This window comes from Myripristis murdjan, chromosome 20 (assembly GCF_902150065.1).
Source record: "Myripristis murdjan chromosome 20, fMyrMur1.1, whole genome shotgun sequence".
Classification (NCBI taxonomy): Eukaryota; Metazoa; Chordata; class Actinopteri; order Holocentriformes; family Holocentridae; genus Myripristis; species Myripristis murdjan.
Genome location: NC_043999.1, coordinates 16,947,996 through 16,974,545, shown reverse-complemented (window position 1 = coordinate 16,974,545; position 26,550 = coordinate 16,947,996). Strand labels below are relative to the sequence as shown.

The following is a 26,550-nucleotide window of genomic DNA, read 5'->3' as shown; positions in this document are numbered from 1 at the left end:
AACTTTGCAAGCTCAACTTCCTTACTAAATTTATGACACTGATTGTCCCGAGCGGCGCTGCAAAGCATAACAGCTTTTCCTGGTTAGCTTGTTGTGTCTTCTTTGTCATTTTGGAGAGGAGCATAAAATAATCATTTGCTGAGTTATACTTCTCTGTGATATATATTTGAGTGTTATATATTATGATTAAGCATTCCATGTTCATGTGTGCAGAACATGAATAGCATTTGAAGTATGCGCATGTGCAGAAAAAGTATCTGATTGTACTGATCTTTAAAGATGAGAGACATTGTGAAATTCTGTCTTTGTGATGGCAGAACAGTTCTTTGACTAGCCCTCTCTTATACAAATTACACTTTAATGTTGGAGCTTTTGATATCTTAAAAGAAAATACCATATTGATGTTTTTCTTCAAAATGGATTAGTCTGTTATCATATTTATTCACCATAGCACTGCCCCAATGTTAAAATAAATCATATTGCTTAGATTTTGATAAATGACAAATAGATTGTCACTATAACAGCATGATAAAAACATGTATCTTTGTGTGAATATAGCAATACCTTAATGTATGGTCAACCTCCTATCCCTACATATCTAGTCTATGCAGTACCACCAACTGCATCTTAACAGCTGTGATGAATATGACATGGCACTCAGGAGCCTGTGTGTGTGTGTGTGTGTGTGTGTGTGTGTGTGTGTGTGTGTGTGTGTGTTTGGCATAGACAGTATGGATTGTCCTTGATGCATGGGTGTTTTGCATGTTTGTGTATGTGTTTTGCATTCTGTTTGCAGGCCCTCTGTCCGTAAATATGAGATGATTCTCAGTATCATTTTGTGAAACAGTGTAACTCGGTCACAGTTCATGTAACATTTTGATTGAAAACGTCTTGTACTTGATTCAGTCTTTGAATCAGTAGCTCATGGAGTGATGGCAGCAGGTAGTCAATAGGCGAGAACAATATTTCCTTGGTTGCTGTGTGTGTGTGTGTGTGTGTGCGTGTGTGTGTGTGGCGCTTTTGCCTTATTTGTTCTATAACTGATCCACAACAGACTGCAAGGCTGAAGGTTATATAAGGTCTATAGACTGTAGACTACATCAATTTATTACAGTGAGAAAGCACTGAATCATGACTGAACACTGACTTTGGATTTAGTGAGAGTACACGTCTTCTTTTGAGAATTATGTTTTATCTCTTTCCATTGTTCAGTTGGATCTTCAACACTGTATATCTGGTCAATTGTTCTTGCATTTGCAATTTTTCAACTGATTTCCCACCTCCATCCTCTAGCAGCAGATACTATAGATGCCTCCTGGATGTGGGAGGAGAATCGTTATAGGGGAGCCTGTGAGTAAATCATGCTTGTGAGATGGTGTGCGGGCAGCAGAGAGCTGGCACAGGTGCTGGTGTTGCAGTGTGCACTGAAGGGGAGCTCCTCGGGGCCCAGCGGGGAGCCTGTGATACGGTGCCAGCAGGGCTGCAAGGAAATCGGGCCTGCTGCTGTTCCAGATCCTGAGGGTTAATGGGAGACGGCGTTTTTGTCTTTACTGCAAATTAAAATGACACAACGTAGGTGCATAAAATCTGGTCACCCACCCTTAGCTTGGATTTAAGCAATGTGTGTGCGTGTAGCAGCCTTAGGAGGCACAGGTGCACGATCACCTTTAACTTTTAGCCTGCTTTAACCTCGTGTTTCTCTCTTTCAGACTTACCCCATTCATTCTGCATTTTCCTATGTCTGACAGTGTAGCTGTATCTCATGTTTCTGAAAACAATTTAACATATTTGGGGTAGGGAAACAACTGCTTTGAGCTTGTATTAGTGGGACAAGGGCTGCAGGACACAAAAGAAAAATAACATATTACACTGGGCATGGCTGGGCATGATTTTAGAGCAGCATTAACACACAATGCAGTGCCTTGTCCAATTGAGTGACTATTTTGATATTTATTTATTTATTTATTTATTTGTGTAACCGTATTTAGCCAAGGAATGCTTGCTGAACATGTATTGCTCCGTTATGCCCAGACATGCAGACTGTTAAAAACATAACTACTGCCCAGTTCAACCACTGAGCTGCCACTAGCTTCATGCAAGCAGTCGGAGCTTAAAAGAATAATTCACTTAAAAACTACATACAGAGAACAAAGAACAAACACTGTAGCAATTTCGGGTAGAAAGAAGTTGATCAGCAATAGGACATCAAAGCATCTGTTTCAAATTCTCAAACTGTTCATGCAGCGTAATCCAAGTCTTTATTTTCCATTTTTTATGTTCAGTGCATTCCATTCCAAAAATTGAGTCCCTACTCATTCAGGCTTTACTTAATACTCTGAGACATGCTCAAGTCACTACACAGATCTTGAATTTGACTATTTGAAAAACATTTCTTTATGCTGTTAGTTGAAAATGCCTGTCAACTCCATTCAAACACACATGGCTACAGTTTTTGGATCCTTCGTTCTCTGTGAGGCAAAACTTTTGGCACTCATGACAACTTGGTGAGAAAGTGATAAAACATAACAGTGATAAACAGTTTTTGGATAAAGTATTCCTTTAATTGCGTTCCTCCCTTTTCCCAGGACACATATAAAATTCATTTTTTGCACAGCCTATAAGATGCAAAGAGACAACTATGCTTTTTTTTTTTAAAGCGGACTGATTTGGAAATGCTCGTGCATAACTGGTCAAACATGCCAAAGATGCCATGTTTTGATGTAATGTTTAAAAAAAAAGTTTTAATTTTTAATTGCATACTTTAAACATTCTCTCCTTTACAAAGTGTTTAGTGTATAAGCTAAGATGTGATACCCTGCAAATCAGCAGGCAGCAGAGGCAGGAAATTTCAGAATTTTCAGTAAGACTTCACCAGCGGTTTAGTAAGAATAAGAAAGCAGCAGAGCCTGATGTCGTCTTCCACAGCCTAGCAACATGCATCTATCCACCCATCCATCCATCGTTCCACGCGTTCCTCTGTTGGTTCTGCCAAACTGTCAGGAAGGCCGCGTTTCCCTCACATTCATATGCTATCCACAGGACACAAAGAGCTGCCAGCCAGCTGTAGTCTGCTCTATTTCTCATCTTCTCCCTCTCTCTCTCTATCCCTCCCTTCTCTGGGTCTCTCTCCCACTCCGGAGGATAGACAGCAGACAGGTGTAGGGAGAGAGGAGACAGATGGCAAGGATGACAGGAGAAACTTTTTTGGGGGGGAGAGAAATGAAAATCACAAGAGGAGATGTGAGGGAGTGGATAAACACACACGCACACAACACAGTGCACAAGCACACTAATGCACACACTTATGCACACATGCACAGACATTTTACTATTCTGCTGCTTTGTTTGCGGGAAAACAAGTTTGCTGTATGTCATGTAGCCACACAAACATCAGGTGTGTTGGTATGAATATAATCACGCACACATACACACACACACACACACACACACACACACACACACACACACACACACACACACTTCTTGTACGGTGCATATGCCCTCTGTAATAAGCCTGTTTGAATCTTTGGCCTTGATGCTGGTAGCCATGCCGCAGAGTGTGACAGCCTCTATAACATCCAGATGATGGAGATGTCATTGAGAGGGAGTGTTTTATGAATGACCTGTGTGCTTATAGCACAGATTGAATCCTAAGCTCTCTTGTCTCCTACACTGCTTATAATGTCTTTTGCAGGCACACACACTCACTCACTCGTACACACTCACACACAACCACAGGCACACACTTTTTGTCCTCTCCTTGTCCCTGTCTCAGTCAAGGCCCAGTGCCATCTCTGGATGGCCCATTGACTCTTGTATCTCATAAAGGTATATAGTACCACCTATAAAGTCCTCTAGTCTATCGCGGCCTTAGCTCTCGTATTAAGTCTAATGGGCCTTGTGGATAAGCTCTAAAACAAGAGGACTGATGAAGGTTCATGGCTGTGAAGTGACAATAACCAAGGACTAGCCCACTCTGTTGTTCCTCGTCAAGGATGATGTCGTTGTTGGGTTTGATGTCTGCTTTTGTAGAAGGACTTATTTTCTTGATGTGATTTTATATCATAGATCAAAGGAATCCATCTGCCCTTGTTTATTTGCCCTTCATTCCTGCCCCCTCCATGTCTGCATTGCTGTAACAGAACCATTCTACATCACTTCCTTTCTGTCCCTCCTCTAGTTCTGTTCATGTCAATTAAATTCAGCTTATACTTATTATATTTAACTTATACTTATCTGCATTTTCATGTTTCCACTCTTTTCCTCTTCTCTGGCTCAGGGTATTTCCTGCAGACACTGTTCCCTCCCTCCCAGCGTTCTTTCCAAGGGTGCATGCAAGCAATCCTATTGGACGATCAACCCGCTGATTTGCATGCAGTGGAGAAAGGCATTGTGGGAGCTTTTGAGAATGTCAGCCTGGACATGTGCGCAATCATAGACAGGTGAGAGTGAAAATGCTCACACACACACACACACACACACACACACACACACACACACACAGTGCTGCATAAATACAGATACACATACACATATACACATATGGGGATGACATAAGGCAATGAAAGTCATAAATCAAAAGTCATAAATTGGTAGTTCCATATAAACAAGGCTATTATGTGAAGTCTGAATTATTATCTAAAGATTTATTACTCAGAGCCCTGGTTGTTGTGTACGTAGCTGCACAGGCATATGCCTGTGTGTGGGTTTTCAGTGTGTGTGTGTGTGCACGTTCTAGTCATACTGATAAATGGATATAATTGATGTGGTGGATTCACATTGTAAGGGGATGTGTGTAAATGCTAAGTTATTCTCATTCAAGAGATAAAAGAATAGGTGCCATCCTTGAAAGCACTGCGTGATCTCAATCACACATCACAGGTGAGCCACTCTTCTCTCTTTTTCAATATATCAGCGTCAGGGCTTCTGCACAGCATGTCCCATTGTCTTTGTTCTTTGGAATATTGATTACAACTTCTTGGCATTTCAGTTTATTTGCTTACTATAGGTCGGACAATTTGCCATTCATCTCTTGAGCTTCATTTGAGTGCCTATTTATACTGAATTGGATGCCTGCGTGAACAACATTTAAACAACATGGGCTAGTTTAACCATTATGGATTAAGTGTAGTCCTAAATTAAAAAGATCTCACTGGTCTTTAGTCATGCCCTGGATCTATCTTTTAAGGCAAAAGAGATTGGGAAGTGACACAAATTAGGAGGAGTTTGGCCTTGTTCTGACTCAAGCACCCTCCTCCTGAATTGAGCAATTTGTTTTCAGGTCAGGTTTGTCGATAACGCTTGCCTTCGTCAATATCCCCGCACTGAGAAGTAGACGCCAACTGCCACTGCTTGGATTAGATAGATCAATTTTGTCCTCACTCCAGGATCTTGCTATGATACCTCTGTTTAGACCAAGGTTTAGACAGAAGGTTACAAAGTTTTTGTAGGATAGAGTTTTGATTCATAAATGCATACATTTTTCGTGCCTATTTTGAAATTGATTGTCACTCTTCTTTCATCATTTCCTGTTGCATTTACAGTGTTAGTGCAAGTTAATATGGATTGAATTTTTTTTTTCTTTACCCATTCATACGGCCCAGCATTGCTAGCAAATGCTAACGGTGGGCCATGGCCACATTTTTGAAAACATTTTTTTTTAAACATCCTCAGAAACATGTTGATTGATTAGCCGTAGTATATGCTTTAAAGGTGCACTATGTAAAACTGACAAGGCTCAAATGAAGTAGGGACCTTGTGAGCACGCATTTAGCATGCAAATTGATGGTTGAGTCTACACGGTTCTCATTATCAGCCTGGCTCATTGATTAATTACATGGTTATGCACTTTGTCAGTTGAGTCTAACTGTTGTCACCTAAATCAACCCTCAGCAATTTCGCATAGTGCACCTTTAACCTGCAACTACATAACTTTCACTGTGTAGCATCATACATTAACCTGCCTCAAAAAAGTAATAGATTGAACCAATTCCAACCAGAAATATGCTGATCTGCGTATTTTTACCCCACTGTGCTGCAAGTCATTCCACTGCAATCCCAAGTCAATTGAAAAATATATGATATATGGTCAAAATTTGAAGAAAAAAAATAAATGGTATACTAGCAAACACAAACAAGAGTGTTTTTTATGATACATACAAAGTAGTCAACAGCAGCTGTTTTCTATGTGGTGTCAGTGATGTCCCAGTCATCTGCTCTTGTCCTTGTTGTGTGCAGCATTGGCCATCTCTATTACCTCAAAATGCTGTATCTCAGCCCTGCAGTACTTGAGGTGGGCCCTGTACTGCCATGGAAGATGAATGGGTGCTGTGTTACCATCTAACTAATCTGAATGTCTTTGAAGGCAGTTCAATAGCCCTGTCTGACCTCCTTTTGATCAATGCCGTTCCACTGTGGGATTCTGTTTAGGCTGAGATGGTAGATGAAGCAAAACACACACACACAAACACATTTGCTATCCCATGCTGGCACACAGTAATATACACACAGGCATGCATGAATACAAATTGTGTATCACGCACTGCCACTATCACACTGTAAGTAAAACACAAACTACAAACACCAAAAACACACACAGCGACACATAAAAGTGTACACACATCTCATTTTAGAGATTGCCATATATGTGTTCGACATTCACTCGGTAGAATTACCTCTATTCTCACACAAAGCCTAGAGCATATAGTCGGTGCACTTCAGTGCACACAGCTTGCTGAGCAAATGTCTTTGTGCATGTCAATTGCAGCCCATTGTGAAAGCACAATGTCATTTTATCTGCGCTTGTTAGCCTGCCTAAGCTACAAAAGATTGTGACACACTTGACATAGGCATATTTGAAATGTGCCTTTGAATCAGTGTAGTTACAGTGCATGCAAATTGTTCAAAAGACATGGTTTTATATGGCATCAATGGATGGGATCAGTGCTCACTTCTATATTGTGCCTCTAAAGTTTGTATTGGAACGTTTCCTAAGAAACAGCTGTTACCTTGTTTAAAGATATATGTCACATTTCCACATTAAAATTTCTAAAATCAACTAGGGAATTTATATTGTCCCAAATGTTTCAAACAATATTCAAACCCAGAAATATTTCAATCAAGGTGTGGGGGTATGACACCTATCGCTGGTGGTATATCCCCTTTACCCTCACTAAACTAGCTAGCTAGCCTGTCTTATTGTTTACTATTGTTTGTATAACTCACTAGTGAAATTTCCCTAGATGTATGGAGGGGCCGTCTTCTTGCCAACATCGGCTGTCCTGTCTGCACGGTGCAGTGAGTGGCCAGCTAGTTCCACGGCAGCATCGGGAATATTGCTGTTCAGCCATGTCACGGCAAAAGTTCTTTGTGCCATGCTGCAATGTTATCCTCAGTCTTAGCTCATCTATCTTGTTGGAAAGGGATTGTACATTTGCAAGAAGGGTGGTCAGGAGCAGTAGTTTGTGCAGCATAGCCATTAGCTTAGCTTGGAGCCCTTCTTGTTTTCCCTGCTTCTGTTTCCACTCTCTCAGCCACCATCAGCGTCTTCCTCCTGGGACAGAATCTCAAACTGATCCTGGTGATCTGATTATCTCCGCTGGGCGCTGCTTGCAGTCAAATGCAATGTTATTGCACAAGTTGCTGATTCTAGGGGTCATAGTGTTTGTAGGCTAAGTACAAGTGCCATGGAGGACAGATTACTACTAAAAGATACAGTACAGGCCAAAAGTTTGGACACGCCTTCTCATTCAATGCATTTTCTTTATTTTCATGACTATTTACATTGTAGATTCTCACTGAAGGAATCAAAACTATGAATGAACACATGTGGAGTTATGTACTTAACAAAAAAAGGTGAAATAACTGAAAACATGTTTTATAGTTTCTTCAAAATAGCCACCCTTTGCTCTGATTACTGCTTTGCACACTCTTGGCATTCTCTCGATGAGCTTCAAGAGGTAGTCACCTGAAATGGTTTTCACTTCACAGGTGTGCCTTATCAGGGTTAATTAGTGGAATTTCTTGCTTTATCAATGGGGTTGGGACCATCAGTGTTGTGCAGAAGTCAGGTTACTACACAGCCGACAGCCCTATTGGACAACTGTTAAAATTCATATTATGGCAAGAACCAATCAGCTAACTAAAGAAAAACGAGTGGCCATCATTACTTTAAGAAATGAAGGTCAGTCAGTCCGGAAAATTGCAAAAACTTTAAATGTGTCCCCAAGTGGAGTCGCAAAAACCATCAAGCGCTACAACGAAGCTGGCACACATGAGGACCAACCCAGGAAAGGAAGACCAAGAGTCACCTCTGCTTCTGAGGACAAGTTCATCTGAGTCACCAGCCTCAGAAATCGCAAGTTAACAGCAGCTCAGATCAGAGACCAGATAAATGCCACACAGAGTTCTAGCAGCAGACCCATCTCTAGAACAACTGTTAAGAGGAGACTGCGCCAATCAGGCCTTCATGGTCAAATAGCTGCTAGGAAACCACTGCTAAGGAGAGGCAACAAGCAGAAGAGATTTGTTTGGGCCAAGAAACACAAGGAATGGACATTAGACCATTGGAAATCTGTGCCTTGGTCTGATGAGTCCAAATTTGAGATCTTTGGTTCCACCCGCCGTGTCTTTGTGAGACGCAGAAAAGGTGAACGGATGGATTCCACATGCCTGGTTCCCACTGTGAAGCATGGAGGAGGAGGTGTGATGGTGTGGGGGTGTTTTGCTGGTGACACTGTTGGGGATTTATTCAAAATTGAAGGCACACTGAACCAGCATGGCTACCACAGCATCCTGCAGCGACATGCCATCCCATCCGGTTTGCGTTTAGTTGGACCATCATTTATTTTTCAACAGGACAATGACCCCAAACACACCTCCAGGCTTTGTAAGGGCTATTCGACCAAGAAGGAGAGTGATGGAGTGCTGCGCCAGATGACCTGGCCTCCACAGTCACCAGACCTGAACCCAATCGAGATGGTTTGGGGTGAGCTGGACCGCAGAGTGAAGGCAAAGGGGCCAACAAGGGCTAAACACCTCTGGAAACTCCTTCAAGACTGTTGGAAAACCATTTCAGGTGACTACCTCTTGAAGCTCATCGAGAGAATGCCAAGAGTGTGCAAAGCAGTAATCAGAGCAAAGGGTGGCTATTTTGAAGAAACTAGAATATAAAACATGTTTTCAGTTATTTCACCTTTTTTTGTTAAGTACATAACTCCACATGTGTTCATTCATAGTTTTGATTCCTTCAGTTAGAATCTACAATGTAAATAGTCATGAAAATAAAGAAAACGCATTGAATGAGAAGGTGTGTCCAAACTTTTGGCCTGTACTGTAGATTGCAAATAATGTGGCTAGGGAATGATGGTTGTCGTTGTGGTTGCTCCTATGATCCCATGCTACTTGACGACATCATCAAACTCCATCTTTTGATGCCAGGTATTTATAAGGGCCCGTTTCTACACAAAATCACAGATCTTTCCTCTAAAGTTTATTCTTAGCATAGCAGCCAGGTACGCATGCAAAAGTATCTGCTTCTGAATTAGAAAACACCGTCAGAGCCAAGATATCCTCAGCTGGAGAATTATTTTACAAATGTCATTTTTCTACAGAGAGCAACAGCACCTACATCTCTCCTCCTCTGCACACATTATTGCTTTCTCGCACCCCTCTCCTCACCCTCCCCAAAATATAAATAAATAACCAAATAAATAAACATACCACACTAGCTCTGTTTTCTTATTTCTGCTCTGATGCTCACTTTTTTCCCCACTGCAATAGCATATCTTTTCTTAGCTTTGGAGCCAGCTTGTTTTGACAGCAACAGCATCTGTGTGTCTGTGCAGTGGCACTGTGGGGGGGTTAATGTGTTACAGAGAGGGTTGACACAATTTGCAAAACAGCCTGAGACACGCGTGCGCGCACACACACACACGGGCGCGCACACGGGCGCGCACACAGAAATCTACATACACATTAAGTAGACACGTACATAATATGCATGTAAATACACACAACCATGCAGCTACAGTGCATGTGAGTATTAATATACACAAATATAAAAATATAAACACAAACTCTCACTCTCTCTCTCTCTCTCTCTCTCTCTCTCCCTCCCTCTGTATACAACATGAACAAGCCTCCAGTTGCATGTCAGCTTTGTAGTTAAGTGTGACAGCAGTGATCATCTTGTCTCCACCCAGAGAGAAACTGTTTCTACACTACCTAAGTGCCTTGCCTGCCAAAGAACTAAGGAACACAGAATTTTAAAGGACCCCCATGGTTTTAATGAGTCAGTGTCGTCCCCCACACCCCACACCATCCCTCAGGTTAGGTGCATTTTAATTCATTCAAAAGAGCAGCCTCACAGATCACATATTTTATGTGTGTGGGTATGTAAAATCCAGCTCCACTAGTAGAATGCACTGAGATTCATACCCATCAGGCCTGCAGGCAAATCTCACCTTATCACTTTGATGTATTCAGGATTTGATATGGTATTCATATTTCAGCAAGAAAAACAGTAATGTACAAACTGCTGCTGTTCTACTTAAGAAGGCAAGCCACTAGCTGTTCACCATATCACATCTTAAATAGCTAAAGGTGGTAAACTGAGGGAATATGTGATTACTTTATTCCTTCAATCAAAATATTGACACTTACTGTAGGGTGACATCATTATTGCATAGTTGTGATACTGCCTTTGATAGGTAAAAGCTTTGTTCCAGGAGTTGTCCTTTTTATTTTTTCTGTCAGCACTGACATTTTTTATGGCCCTTTGTGTACTAACGTACGATGAATGTTTCTCTTAAAAAAAGCTATACCAATCACATATGAGGAGATGGATCTGTGCAAAAGGGCTACAGTCAATATCCAGGAGATGTCCCTAATATTTTGCACATTCAGTTGTACATGCAAGTAATTTTCAAGACCCTAAGGTCAATGAAGTCCTTTCAAAAGCTTCTGTGTAACCGGGCTTTCTTAAATCATTTTTTTAGCTATGCATGTTTTTCAAGCAGCGATATCTAAAGTTTGGGGCTAGTCTCAAAGGGATGCTAATGCCATTCTGCATCCGTCCTGATGTATTTGGACTAAGAAAGCAGGCTCTGCTTGCTAAAGGGACTCCTAAGGAAAATCCGGATCTGTATGTATCAGCTATCTTATAAGAGACATGCTCACCTCAGGCCAGTTTTCCAATTTAAAGCGAATATCCCAAATTTCTGTTTTTCTTTATAAGTAAGGTGTAATTCCTTAAGCCTTGGGCCAGTTCACACAGTATTATACTCTTCTGACACACACAATCCAGGACTATTACATCATACTGGTCCATCCCAGGAAGGAGGCACGCTATATGGACAAAAGTATCGGGCCACACCTCTTAATCATTGAATTCAGTTGCTTCATTCAGTCCCAGTGCCACAGGTGTATAAAATCAAGCACCTAGCCATGCAGTCTGCCTTTACAAACATTTGTGAAAGATTGGTTCATTCTAAAGAGCTCACTGAATTCGAGCCAAGTCCTGTAATAGTGCTGTATTTGCCACCGTCAATTTCCTCCCTCCTTGATATTCCACCATCAGCTGTAAGTGGTATTCTTGCAAAGCTGAAGCATTTAGGAACCACAGCAACTCAGCCACCAAGTGGCAGACTGTAAAGTTACAGAGCGGGGTTGCCAAGTTCAGAGGAGTATAATGCGTAAAAGTGTCCGATGCTCTGCTGACTCAATAACTGCAGAGCTCCAAACCTCCTCTGGCATTAACATCAGCACCAAAACTGTGTGTCGGGAGCTTCACGGCATGGGTTTCCATGGCCAAGCAGCTGCACACAAGCCTTACATCACCAAGCACAATGCCAAGCGTCAGATAGAGCGGTGTAAAACACGCCACCGCTGGACTCAGGAGCGGTGGAAACGTGTTCTGTGGAGCGACAAATCACGCTTCTCTATCTGGCGGTCTGATGGACCAGTCTGGGTTTGGCGAATGGCAGGAGAACGTTCCCTGCCCGACTGCATTGTGCCAACTGTAAAGCTTGGTGGAGGAGGGATAATGCTACGGGCTTGTTTTTCTGGGGTTGGTCTCGGCTCCTTAGTTCCAGTGAAGGGAAATCTTAATGCTTCAGCTCATCAAGACATTTTGGACAATTCTGAGCTTCCAACTTTGTGGGAACAGTTTGGGGAAAGCCCTTTTCTTTTCCAGCATGACTGTGCCGCAGTGCACAAAGCAAAGTCCATAAAGGCATGGCCGGGTGAGTTTGGTGTGGAAGAACTTGACTGGCCCGCACAGAGCCCTGACCTCAACCCCCATCCAACACCTTTGGGATGAACTAGAACGGAGATTGCGAGCAAGGATGAATGGGCAAAAAAATTCCCACAGACACACTCCAAAATCTTGTAAAAAGCCTTCACAGAAGAGTGGAAGCTGTTATAGCTGAAAAGGGGGGACCAACTCTCTATTAATGCCTATGGATTTAGAATGGATATGTCATCCTATCGGTGTAATGTGCAGCTGTCCAATACTTTTATCCATATAGTGCACTACTCATACACAGGAATGTCTCATATAAAGTCCTCAGAACCAGATGAGAATTATGTGTTCAACCTGGCAGACAGCAGGCATTACACAGAGGAACACGGAGAGGCACTAGGCAGAGTACCAGGCAGAGTGGAGTTTAACCTGACGCAACATTTACATGAGTGGACACTCTTCAATAAATGATCAACCCTGGTATTTCCGGGGACTGTATATTGGTCTGAAGGCCCATTATTTCCAAATCCCAGTGGTCCAAAAAATATCTCATTGGACCAAACAGCCATTAGTCCAACTGCCTGTTATCCCACAAACAATATCAGTTCTGTGAGTGGACAAATGACTCTTCAATCAGCACTTTTCATTTGCAAATAGGCTAATTATCACTAAAATCAGCTGCAAATTTATGTGCGTATGGGAAGGGCTATGTCCATTAAATTCCAGTACAGAATGACGGGACACATATGAAGTAGTTGGCAGTGTTACCCTGCCTCGGGTGTTATCCCTGTTGTACAATTTGGTGAGCCATAGGGGGTAGAGTTAGGTCATTAGCCGCAGGCATAGAAATAATTTTAGATTTCCGTTTCTCTAAAGATGAGACACGCTCTGTGAATGTTTAAAATGACTCTCACTTTCTTTGTCTCCCTCTAGATGTATGCCCAATCACTGTGAACATGGCGGCCGGTGTAAACAGACGTGGGATAGTTTCAGCTGCACCTGTGATGGGACAGGGTACACAGGAGCAACCTGCCACACGTGTAAGTGTGTGTATGTGTGTGTGTGTGTGTGTGTGTCCATCTGTGTTTTTTGCCTGTCAGTGACAGCTCTGTATTCTATTCCTTGTGTGTTTATTTGACTTGGCCTGCCTCTATTCCCCCTGGAGTGATTAAGCTGTTTCTCCTTCCAAAGTCCCAATTCTCAGCAGAGGGACAGATGAACTTTTGAAGTATTCAGAGGCCGGCCTTTCTGACACTGTTGTGTGTTTTGTTCTGGTCTGAGGAGAGGCAACCAGACTAAAAGCACACAAAGAGAATATAGAGTCAGAGAGAGAGAGAAAGGGGTCTTTTGAAAAGGCTTAAAAATCTGAGAATGCCATTCCTCCTTCCTTCCTTCCTCCCTTGCCACAAATACTGTTGTCTTTAGAAAACACACACAAACACACACAAGGAAAAGAGAGACCTTTTGGCAATATTGTTCATGTTCATCCAAATAAAGCGGATTGAACTGAACTGAAATAAGAGAGAGACAGAGAAAGAAAAAGAGAGATAGCACCACAGACGGATTGGGGAATATGAATGACATCAGAGGGGAAACAAAGAAGCAGCAAAACAGAGAAAGATGATAAGAAAAGGAGAAGGAAGAAGGGAGACAGTGTGGCCACACAGAGAGAGGACATGGGACATGGGAGAGAGACAGACAGAGAGAGAGAAAGAGAGAGAGAGAGAGGAAAGTCAAGGCAGTCCATGGGGAGCTCTTCAGAAATTTCAAATTTCAAATTTTTCTTTCCACACTGCTGCCAGCATTTCTTCTATTCCTTTTGTTCCTCTCTGTGTCTTTTAGAGGAATGTGCATGTGTGTATTCATGCATGCATAAATCTGTCTCTATATGTCTGTCCGTCTTTAAGATAGACTGTGATAAATGAGGGGGCTGCAGTAGCCTCGAGGTCAAAGAAGCAGGCCTTCAATTCGAACTTAAGTGGATCAGATCCCCAAACTGGCTGGAAAATGAAGGAAGACCTGCCATGCTTAGGGCTCTGGCGTAGTGCAGTTGAGCAAGGCAGTTATCCCCCAGCTGATCTTGTGATTGTACTGTGAATGTGAAGCAAAGCATTGCTGGAGAAGAACAAGCAAGCTTAGTACTTTCCCTTGATGAATAAAGGATTCAGTCAATTTTTTAACCCGTTCAACTTGAATGTTCCCTCAAAATTCCCCTCAAGCTTCCCCCAATCAAGTTAAAAAAAAAAAAAAAAAAAAAATCATTTTTTTTTTTTCCATATTGTACAAGCGTGTCACATACATATCTGCTGGTTACTGCATTCTCTGAAGCTACATCACACTTACATTGAGCGAAATATTCAAACCCACGATGTCATTATTTTATGGCTGCACCATTACATCAAATTGAAAATATTTTGTGCATCCTTTTATACACATTTTCCCGTAATTCAGCAGGATATATTTGGTATCTTTAGAAACCTTGAAATCTACACTTAAAATAAAGGTCTGAAAGTTTGAACAAAGCTCAGCCAGACATATTTTGTATCTTAGGAAATTTTGGTAATTTCAAAGAAGGTTTTGTGGATTTGAACAAGGGTAACTTATGCAGCATGACGTTGTGATGACAAACCTGCTGATGGGACCACCAGCATTGTAGTGGTTTTAAAAAAAATGACCCATTGTTCTGGTCCAGCAGAACACCTTCCCACACTGCAAAAAAATCTCCATTTTACAAGTTAAAATCTCTTGTTAGTTAAACAAGCCATGTTTTCAATGCAGTTTCACTTGTTCCAGGAAAGTATAGATATGTTGAAACAACGCAGAATAAGATGGATCTGCCGAGTAATAGCAAGAAAATTACATGTGAGAAAATTCTGGAAAGAAAGTGATTAGCATTGGAAACAAATGTGATTTAAAAAAAAAAAAGATTTCAAAACTGAATATGAGAGGAAATGGCTTGTTAAAATGGAGATTGACTTATGTAAAGTTTACCCTAGTTTTAAATTTGGCTTCAGGTCTTTCTCTGTGATTGTTTCAGTTTTAGTTTAGTTCCTTTGCCCTTTGTAATGCTGCATTAAAAGCAGCCATCATTCATCATTTTTAATTATATGATACTTTATCACGATAAAGCACTTATTGTAATGGTCCCTATCCTCATTTGAGTTGTCAAAGTAAATCTGCATGATCTTTTAATAGCAGTGCTTTAGCAGTGTTGGCCTTTTAATGTTTCTGTAATGACCCGCCACTACTGCCAGATAAATACAGAGGAAGCACTGGTAAACCCGCCTCATTTGTGCCATGGCCTTTGACTTGTGGCTCATGAATCTGAAATACTGCTCTTGCAAAACTTTTGAATTCTATGCAGATGTGTGAATAAAAACGTTGAGCAGAGTCAGTTCCACCAAAGAAAAAAAAAAAAAAAAAAAAACACTTTTCCATGAAGTAGACAGCCTTTCAGCAAGCAACTGCATCGCTAAAACCCCAGGGAGAGCAGAGGGGTACGGCGCAGAAAAACACAAACAATCAACTGCTAAAATGAGGAGAGGAAAGGAAAAATGGATACAGAGTAATGAGGAACTAAGGCCAGGCAGAATGAGAGGCAGCGAAGAGGAGGGAGCGTGATGTTTTTGTCAAGCCAGTGTTAAGCCAGCCAACGTTCTTGCCTCAGTCAAGAAAGTTTCACTCAAAGTCACTCTCGCATGTTTCTCTTTGAAGCATAATTCATTTCTCCTCCTCTGTCTCTCTCGCTCTCTCTTTTCTCTCTCCATGTCTGTGTGTGGATCAACACAAACACGCCATCAATATGTTGTCAGTTAGATTGCCGGAGCGTGTGGGCCAAGACACCACTTCTCGACAGGCACTGAATTGAGACTGACAACCACATCCAAAGTGCCTGCTGGTGGGGGGAAAAAGAAAAAAAGAAAAAAAAAAAAGAGGAAATAATGAAACTACTTAGAACGGCAATGGTTATTTCAGATCCGTCCCGGCATCCTGCAATGTAATTAATCTTTGGTCCTTCAAAAATCAGAAGTGATCACAGCATATTCAAATTGGGATACAGAGTCGAGGCGCAGGCCCTGATACACACGTGCACATGCACAAACACACACACACAAATGTCCCTTCAAACCCTTCAAATTTAGAACTTAAAGAGCCAGCAGCGAAGTTTCTATAGTAAGACAGTTGTGCACTAAAATTACTTTTATTCCTCTCACTTCTTTGTCTCCTTCCTTCCTCCCTCTGTCACCTTTTTTCTCTCACCATCACTCTGACTGCTTCACACACACACACCTATACACACATGTGTACATATACACACACATGCACATCACCCCCTCTTCTGCCCTCCTCAGCTATCTATGAGCCATCATGTGAGGCCTACAAGCACTTGGGCAGGTCCTCTGACACCTACTGGATCGACCCTGATGGCAGCGGACCCCTTGGCCCCTTCAAAGTCAACTGCAACATGACAGGTGTGTGTGGGAGAGTGTGCACCCTTCATTTTATGTGTGTGTGTGTGTGTGTGTGTGTGCGCGTCCATGCGCCCTCCTCAGTCTGGCCCCGGCAAACTGTGAGGGAACAAAAACTCTCCAGCGCATGCTCGTTCTTAACCTCAGACACCAACTGCTCTTAACCTGATGTACCTGGGGTTTCCATGGCAATGCAGCCACAGCTACTGACATTTAACTCAGAGCATGCACACACACACACACACACACACACACACACACACGCAGTGCAGACACACACTTATACACACACCACACACACAGGAGCGTTACAGAGATGCTACACAAACGTAAGAATGCTCCTCTGGTCTGAGAGCCACTTCTGTCACACGCACACACCGACACTTCCACCCACACACACACGCACGTGTACACACACACACACACACACACACACTCACACACACAGGAATAAGTGAATAGTCTGGAGCGGAAGAAAGAGCAGGCAGAGCAAAGGCGAGACTCTTAATGAAATGTCACTGCACTCTGCTGGCTAGCCCCTTAGTCACATTAAACACCACACATACATACACACACACACACACACACACACACACACATACAGCTGAGAAATGTGACCTCTTTTCTCTGTCACACATACACTCACCTCAGAACTCTGAAACACACATGCACTCATATTGCCTGAGTGACAGTGTGAATGAGCGGGGCGATGTCAGAGTGACTGGCTCGTACTATAACAGAAGAGAAGGTGTCTATTAAAGCCTGGAGTCTCACAGCTCTCACCTAGATTACACAGGCAGAAAGTCTCTGCCACGGCAGCTCAAGCCACCCACCAGAAAAAACTGCTGCCATTTTATATTTCTGCAGACCAACAAATACATCGCTATGTCAACGTTTCCAAACCCAAAATACATCCTATATCGACACTTAGATTTATAGCCAATGTGGAGGAGCCTGCATCAGCGTCACATCAACATTAACATTCATTAGGTTGGTTAAGGTTAGGAAAAGCTCATGGTTAACGTTACAAAAAGTTAAATACACAATGCCAAAAACTTACACGCTGCTCTTGCTTGACATGGGATTTGAACCCCATCTGCAGAAGCAAAGTGTTTTTCTCTCGTTTTATACTACATCACGAAACTCGAAAACGTGACTTTTCAATGTAGCCTTGGTTTGCAGAAACGTAAAATGCCAACATTTTTTTCCTGATGACTGGGCTAGACAGCTGTGTGTGTACGTGTGTGTACGGGCATGTGTGCACGAGTTTGTGTGTGTGTGTGCTGAATGTGCATGTGTGATTGTGCTTTTGAGATTGGGACTATAACAAATAATTTATCATCTAACTGAACATCTTGCTGAAACTGCCAAAGAGATCAAGTCAAGGCCAAAGGTCAACAAAATCGTGTATGTCTGTCTCTCTGTGTGTGTGTGTGTGTGTGTGTGTGTGTGTGTGTGTAGAGGACAAGGTGTGGACCACGGTAATGAACAACCTGCCGGTCCAGACAGCAGTGACGGGCTCCAGCAGAGAGAGACGCACAGTCTTACAGGTCAATTACAGCGCCTCTATGGACCAGGTAACGTGTGCTCAAACACACACACACACACACACACACACACACACACATAAACACAAGTTACACAGAGAGAGAGTACATAAAGATTTGTGTGGCTGGTGGAGCATCACACTTGCATTTTATGTTTTATGAATTGAGTTGATACTCATACAGGGCAGCCAACTCTAAGAAATTAATTTGTTTTTAGAGGGCATTTTTACCCCCCTGATCTGATTTCAGGTGCATTTTGGGCAATTTTCTTAAATTATAAAATAATTAATTTGCATTGCATTTCAGGTAAACCTTCAGTATGACTTGCTGACTTTTAAACTGTAATATTTCATACATCATGCGCTTCATTCTCAGTGCAGTAGGCCTGCTGAAACCTGCAGCAGGCCTATTGGCTGTTTTATTTTTTTTTTGCCGATGCAGAGTTTTTTGTGGGATCGGCATTTTCTCACACCTCCGGTTATGCAGTGTTTTCAGACAAAAATTTTGTGTGGCCATTTATCTCGCCCAAAACTCATTTGAAAGAACTGCCTGGTCATGGACTCCAACAGCTCGATAAAATGTGGGCAGGGTGAAATGCAAAATGCCACCTAATTATTAAGGGCATTTTTCCACTCTTTTTTTTTTTTTTTTTTTTAATAAAATGTCAAAGGCATTTTACCCATGATGCACGTTTAATTTCTGTCCCATAAGTTGACAGGGGCTCAGTGGCCACGCTGTCAGTTTTCGGGAGTGACTGCCATACTTATGAATGAGAGCGGATGTCACCACGTATGGTACATATTACAGCCGAGTGAGTGCACTGTGCACAGGGGAAGGGAGTCACTTCACTCCCCTGATCCCTGATAGCTCGTTCATCTGTAACCATGGTAACATATATGCTTCAAACCGAGAGACAGTGTTTTCAATTCTCTTGAAAACACAACCATCAAATCCATCAAGTTTTAATAAACTTCCACCAGCCACAACGTTGTATTCGCTTCCTTTTTTATGAACATGGTGCTTTGAAGCGATGCGCTGCCTGTGGATTGCAACATTCAGGTTTCACATTCTCAACATTCAGGGTTTTTTATGCTCCACAACAACCACTTATTCCACTTAACAACTAACTGTCTGTCCATACTCAAATTAAAGGAATATTTCACCCTAAAATATTTTTAATTGCAGAGCAAATATTCCAAAAACTGTAGCTACTTCTGTTAGAATGGAGGTGAGGCATAGTGCAAGTCTTTACTCCATTTGGATATTAACTATGTCCCAAAGTAATGTTCATTTGCTTAAAAAAAAAAAAAAAAAAAAAAAAAAAAAAAAAGCCAAATAAACCAGTTTTACAAAACACGTCATGCACATGCAGCTGCATGAGGCTGATTTGTTCACTGGTTATGGGTCTTACCCACTCATTGGCTGCACTGACACATAAGTCAGTGAAGTGACACAATAGTACATTGTTTTTTGACGTACTGAACATACAAATGGAGAGTCAAGACTTACATTATGATGCATGAACAGTTTAAGAATTAAAAAAAGACTTTATAATATTGGACTTTGGGCTTTTTGCTGCTGTTTCTCAAAGTCACCAATCAACCGCATTCTAACAGAAATGACTATAGTTTCTAGAACCTTCACTCTCCATGAGCGATGCAATTAAAAAATGTTTTTTTTGTCAGGGATTCAAGACATCTCCAGAAAACACCTCCAAATTAAACTTCCCTGAAAGGAGTGAAATGTTCCTTTAAGGAGTCGGTACCCATCTGGCGGTGATATTGTGGTTGTAGAATTCAGTTGTCACTCTACTTCAAAAGCGGTGACAACCATATTTAGCTGCCGTGTTTACATTACCACTCTGTCCTATGAGATGACATGGAGGAAGCAGCATGTCTTGCTGTAATTATGCTCTCTCCTAATTTGTATGTATTGCTTGTTCCGTTTTCGGCGTCTCTAAATCAAGGGAAGCCAAATTAACACAGCGTTACAGTACACTTTGTTCCATTTTTCAGTTCAATAGTTTGTTCTTACACAAAATTGACCTGTCTGGTTGAATAAGATTAAATGAAAATATATATCGGTGTTTGTGTTTCCCAGGTGACAGCCATCACCACCAGTGCAGAACACTGTGAGCAGCATATCTCCTACAGCTGCCACATGTCCAGACTGCTCAACACGCCAGGTAAAGTCTGAAGACGCTATCTCTGAGCCGCCGCTGGCTTACAGGCTAAGGCACACGTTCTGGGACACTGAGATTAAATTCTGTGGTGATTTTTTTTTTTTTTTTTTTCATCTTTGTTTGGCTCATGTTGCAAAGTGGATTAACACAAAGGTCGACAAACACCTGTGATCAAAAGCTGACAGTGTTATTTTGCCATGTATTTGTATTTTGATGTGAAATTCAAGGCAGATCTATGTTTCCAAAACAATATAGGACATAAATTACAATTTCATAAACACTTACAGATATTGAGAATGAGTACATTGAGCTGTAAACATCAACAAACAGTAATATTAGTCAACCAGAAAATATTAAGTGTGCAACTTTTTCATGTTGCAACCACTTCAGTATGCTGGCTTTATTTCTCCACATAGATTTAAATTGATTTATCTTGAGGGTCAGGAAAATGTTTGAAATGCTCTCTCATCTTTATATAACCCACACTGAAGTAGAAAGTAAAACTCAAGTCTCAATCTCTCCCCAGTGACAGCTCTCTCCCTCTTATCACACCCTGCTACTGGTTTAGGTTAGAGCAACAGTAGAGGTAATATTGTGTTTGAACTTCATACTGACCTGCTCTTACCAGGCAATAAAGGTATGGAAGCTTACAGTAGCTGTGTTAAAACATGCCACTGGGTATGAGCTGCGGTCTGGCGGGTTTCATTTTGGACGAGATTTGTTTGGATTATGTTGATTTGTGTTAGATTTGTTGGGACTCAGCTGGTTAAGCTCTGATACGATGGCGCTTGGCTGGGTGGGCGTTTGTACCAGTTTGACTTGGATTAGTTGGACCGGGCTGCGTTACAGTTGAGCTGCACTTGGTTCAGTCCGGTTTGCTTAGGATTAGATTAGTTTGGTCGTGGTACGGTTGGGTTTAGTGGCGTTTAAATAAGGTTTTGAATTGTTGTCGTGCGGTAAATAGAGATCGAGGCGTTTGCGTGGCACAGCTGTCACTGGTTTTGACAGAAGAGAGACAAAGGGAACAACACTTAAGTCTGTTTTGTTCTGGCAGTGTCAAAGCTCGGAATTTAGTCTGTGTGACAGAGACACCTTTGTGTGCATGTCTGCCTTTGTATGAGTGTGTGTGTGTGTGTGTGTGTGTGTGTGTGTGTGTGTGTGTGTGTGTGTGTGTAGCTGTGCCCTAGCTTGAATATGTGAAATCTTTGTGTGTGTATGTGTGTGTGAGTTTGTGTGTTTTGGCTGTGTTTTTTTTGTTTTTTTTTTTTTCTACAAAGCAACACGCTAGCTGCCCATGTCAGAGCAACTTTCTGTAATTTTCCCTTACTTCCTCTGGCCAGCACAGACATACACACACACACACACACACACACACACACACACACACACACACACACACACACACACACACTAAGACACACGCAGACCCACTATAGGGAATAGCTTCATAAAGACAAGACACTCTTGGCAATTAGAGAGGCACTGAGAGACAGAGAGAGATATGAGGAATGGATGTGTGTGTGTGTGTGTGTGTGTGTGTGTGTGTGTGTGTGTGTGTGTGTGTGTGTGTGTGTGTGTGTGTGTGTGTGTGTGTGTGTGTGTGTGCGTGCGTGCGTGCGTGCGTGTGTGTGTGTCCATGGTGCTTGATTGATTGAGTGGGCACATTGCAATAGCTGGTTAGTATTAGTCGGGTATTAGTGCAGCGGAGCAAAACTTTGCAATTAACCTCCATCGCACTAAAAAGTGCCACCCATACACCTAAAAACAGTGCATACACACACACACACACACACACACACACACACTTTCCTGATAAAACTCCTACTTGCATTCAGTTTCTTTCAATCCAAGTCTCCTCTCTTCACACACACGCACACACATACACACACACACGTCGAGTATGACGGCAATCATAATAACAATTTTATCGTTTTTTATATATAAATATGAACAAACACTTTGTTTTGACCATAATGCCAGTCATTCTGTTGTCTTTTTTATCCTCTCCTGTCTGCTGTGGTTGCTGATTGGCTGCAGCCACCTGACCAGTGTGTGACATGTGAACTAATGACTGTGTAAATGTCTGGGCCAAACTACTGGCCAAATTGTGTGAATAAAAAACTGTCCAGCAGAGCTCAAAGTAGAATAAGAAATGGAAGGCGAGAACGTCAAATCAAAATCACTGCATTGCCTAATTCAGAGATTACGATCCCTACAGACACACACACACACGCATACACACACGGGAACAGGATGGGACAGGAGTCATTTTTCTGTGATTGGGAGAGGACAGGATTTGTTTCTTACTCTGTCATTGGATTGAGATGCTACAGGAGTATTTTTTTTTTGGAGGGGGGAGTGAAAATATACTCCCGTGCCACCTTCTAACACACAAACACACACATAAACACACCCCACAGCCAGTATTTTATTGACTAGTGTACTCCTAATGCACTACTGTACCTTGGAAGTTGGGGAAATCCAATTACCAATCAAGGATGACTGAGAAAGGACCAGGGGAAAATCATTTACCCAAAAATATGCTTCATAAATTAGCTGTCAGCTTTCATCAAATTAGTCTGTCAACCGCATTTACAGTGGGAACCGCGCGCGAGCACTCACACACACACACACATCTACACGTAGGCTGCCACCCACTTTTTTTCTGTCCATCGCCCCATTCACATCTCATCTATTACACAGGGGCTGGCATTTTGGAGCTAAACGAACCGTTAAATGGGAACTGCATTCTGCCGGCAACGCGTGCCATAATTTGGAACTTGGACAGTAATTGTCCTAATTGTCTGACCCTCTCTTTACCTCTTTCACATATCCCCCCCTTTTATCACTGTTTCTCACCTCTACGCCTCCATAACCCCACTCGCACGCACATGCAAATGTACTGTACACATGCACACATCGACACACAAACACACACGCTAGTCCTTTCATATACCGAATGGAGGAAGAAATAATGACCTGACTAGATGGTGATGTAGAGTACACACGCACACACACACACACACACACACACACACACACACTCACATACGTACACAATGTTTCTTTCTCTTCCATCTCATCTTTTCCTCTCTCTCTCTCTCTCTCTCTCTCTCTCTCTCTCTCCCTCTCTCTCTCCCTCTCTCTCGCTCTCTCTCTCACTCCTTACATTAGTTATGGAATCACAGCATCACAGCGCTCATGCTGCAACACACACACAAGAACAGGGGTGAACACAGAACTAATAAACACACACACACACACACACACACACACACACAAACACACACGCGTGTTCTCTAGCCATAAAGCAGTTTACGCCTCCGCTTCTGAGAGTTCCAAGTGCTATTTCTGCCATGCTTTCAACAGGGTGAAATATTATTCTGTTGTTCTGTTCATCTCCGGCAGAGAGTCGCCTTGAAGGTCCAAGAATATCCAACGCAGAGACAAAGCACTTTCCTTCCATTTTCTGTCACTTTTGCTCTTTCTCCTCCTTTGGAAAAGTACATCATCGTTGTCTGTGGATCCAGCACAGTGGTTTGAGAGCACTCCATTTAGAGCCTCATCACACTTCCGTCTGCTCTTCAACAAAGTTTCTGTTATTGGCACACTGTTGAGATTTTCTGGCAGCTGAGCTCTCGGCAGACTGGAAACCTTGTCGTGAGTGAAGTCTGAGTGGACTCCTAGTAAGACTCCAGCAAGTATTTTCCAGTTAAAGTTTTTTTTTTTTCTCTCTTCTTTCATACAAAAATGTTCATTTTCTTATGCAGAACCTGCAATATTTTTTAAAACTTTGTTTTAGGAGGAAAAGTGTGCCTCAGCAATGGAATTACAGTCATATGAGTAATATGCAAGAAACAAACAAACAAACAAAAAAAAACTATCCAAAATCCAATCAATGTTACAGAAATATTTCGAAATTTGTTTTCTTGTACACAGAACTTAATATCACCTTTGTAAGAGATCACATTCACATTAAGGTTAGATTGATACTAAGTTGATACTACTGGACTGTCCAAATAAAGTGATATCAGATATACTGCTGTTTTTGTCATGCCACCATCATTGTGGCAAATTTAGTTTTAGAAACACTGCAACACTTGCAAGTTATAACTGAAGTTCTGTTGAAACTTTTTCCCCAGTAAAACTGAAACCATGTGTTTTCTCTCTTTAACTTTGTTAATAGGTAGAAACACGAACATAACCATCTGTAGTGTTTTCTTTCCCAGTCTTTTTCTCACATACAACAACACCTGTACACACGTACGCATAACGCTTCCTTCACTCAGTTTAATCTATTCTCTCTCTTTCTATCACACATGTTCAGTTTCACACACAGCTCCCCCTTCTTTTTTAACGCCGCACTGTGCCTATTCTTTCTCCCTGTCATCCTCAGATTTGCCTGAAGCAATTGACAGAATCATTTATAGCGTCCAGGCTAATGAAGAGAGAAATTTATTCATCAAGAAATGAGCTCATTAATCTAGTGAACCATGGTTTGTTAAGACTTCAGTGTCTAATACATACAGTGTATAAGGGCCACAGCTACACTCAATTGCTCCAGTCATTTTGGGGGCTCTTTGGTTAAATCAGTAATGTCCAGTTGGTGTCTTAAAATTGCTGAATGGTTCATTTTACTGTTTCTTGACAATGGAAACAGACAAATATGTCAAAGCTGGCAGATAGATAATTAAATAGTTAGTTATCTTTGTAAATGTGTAGAGGCATATAATGTTATACCTGCCTATACAAATACTAATAATGTAACACTTACACTATATTGCCAAAAGTATTCGCTCATCTATCCAAATCATTGAATTCAGGTGTTCCAATCACTTCCATGACCACAGGTGTATAAAATCAAGCACCTAGGCATGCAGACTACTTCTACAAACATTTGTGAAAGAATGGGTCGCTCTCAGGAGCTCAGTGAATTCCAGCATGGTGCTGTAATAGTAATGTAATAGGATGCCACCTGTGCAGTAAGTCCAGTTGTGAAACTTCCTCGCTACTAAATATTCCACAATCAACTGTTAGTGGTACTATAACAAAGTAGAAGCGATTGGGAACGACAGCAACTCAGCCACGGAGTGGTAGGCCACATAAAATCACAGAGCGGGGTCAGCGGATGCTGAGACGCATAGTGCGCAGAGGACGCCAACTTTCTGCAGAGTCAATAGCTACAGACCTTTAAACTTCATGTGATCTTCAGATTAGCTCAGATTAGCGTAGAGAGCTTCATGGAATGGGTTTCCATGGCCGAGCAGCTGCATCCAAGCCTTACATCACCAAGCGCAATGCAAAGCGTCGGATGCAGCGGTGTAAAGCACACTGCCACTGGACTCTAGAGCAGTGGAGACGTGTTCTCTGCAGTGACGAGTCACGCTTCTCCGTCTGGCAATCTGATGGACGAGTCTGGGTTTGGCAGTTGCCAGGAGAACGGTACTTGTCTGACTGCATTGTGCCGAGTGTAAAGTTTGGTGGAGGGGGGATTATGGTGTGGGGTTGTTTTTCGGACGTTGGGCTCGGCCCCTTAGTTCCAGTGAAAGGAACTCTTAATGCTTCAGCATACCAAGACATTTTGGACAATTTCATGCTCCCAACTTTGTGGGAACTGTTTGGAGATGGCCCCTTCCTTTTCCAACATGACTGCGCACCAGTGCACAAAGCAAGGTCCATAAAGACATGGATGAACCAGTTTGGTGTGGAAGAACTTGACTGGCCTGCACAGAGTCCTGACCTCAACCTGATACAACACCTTTGGGATGAATTAGAGTGGAGACTGCGAGCCAGGCCTTCTTGTCCAACATCAGTGTTTGACCTCACAAATGCACTTCTGGAAGAATGGTCTAAAATTCCCATAAACACACTCCTAAACCTTGTGGAAAGCCTTCCTAGAAGAGTTGAAGCTGTTCTAGCTGCAAAGGGTGGGCCAACATCATATTAAATCCTATGGTTTAAGAATGGGATGTCACTCATGTTCATATGCGTGTGAAGGCAGCCGAGCGAATACTTTTGGCAATATAGTGTATGTCTATAGGTAATTTACTGTATGTTTTAATTTACAATAACTTAAAGGAGTACACCAATATTTTGGGCAAAATACCATTT

General features: G+C 42.0%; 1 protein-coding gene across 1 annotated transcript in view; it reads left to right on the top strand.

The window, feature by feature from the left end:
• cntnap2a (contactin associated protein 2a) overlaps positions 1–26,550 on the top strand; it is a 170,015-nt gene that overhangs the window by 40,620 nt on the left and 102,845 nt on the right. The window contains exons 7-11 of the mRNA XM_030079602.1: positions 4,280–4,442; positions 13,175–13,281; positions 16,594–16,713; positions 18,172–18,287; positions 20,358–20,442. Of these exons, the coding sequence (XP_029935462.1) occupies positions 4,280–4,442; positions 13,175–13,281; positions 16,594–16,713; positions 18,172–18,287; positions 20,358–20,442 (591 nt within the window). The remainder of the gene's footprint in view (positions 1–4,279; positions 4,443–13,174; positions 13,282–16,593; positions 16,714–18,171; positions 18,288–20,357; positions 20,443–26,550) is intronic.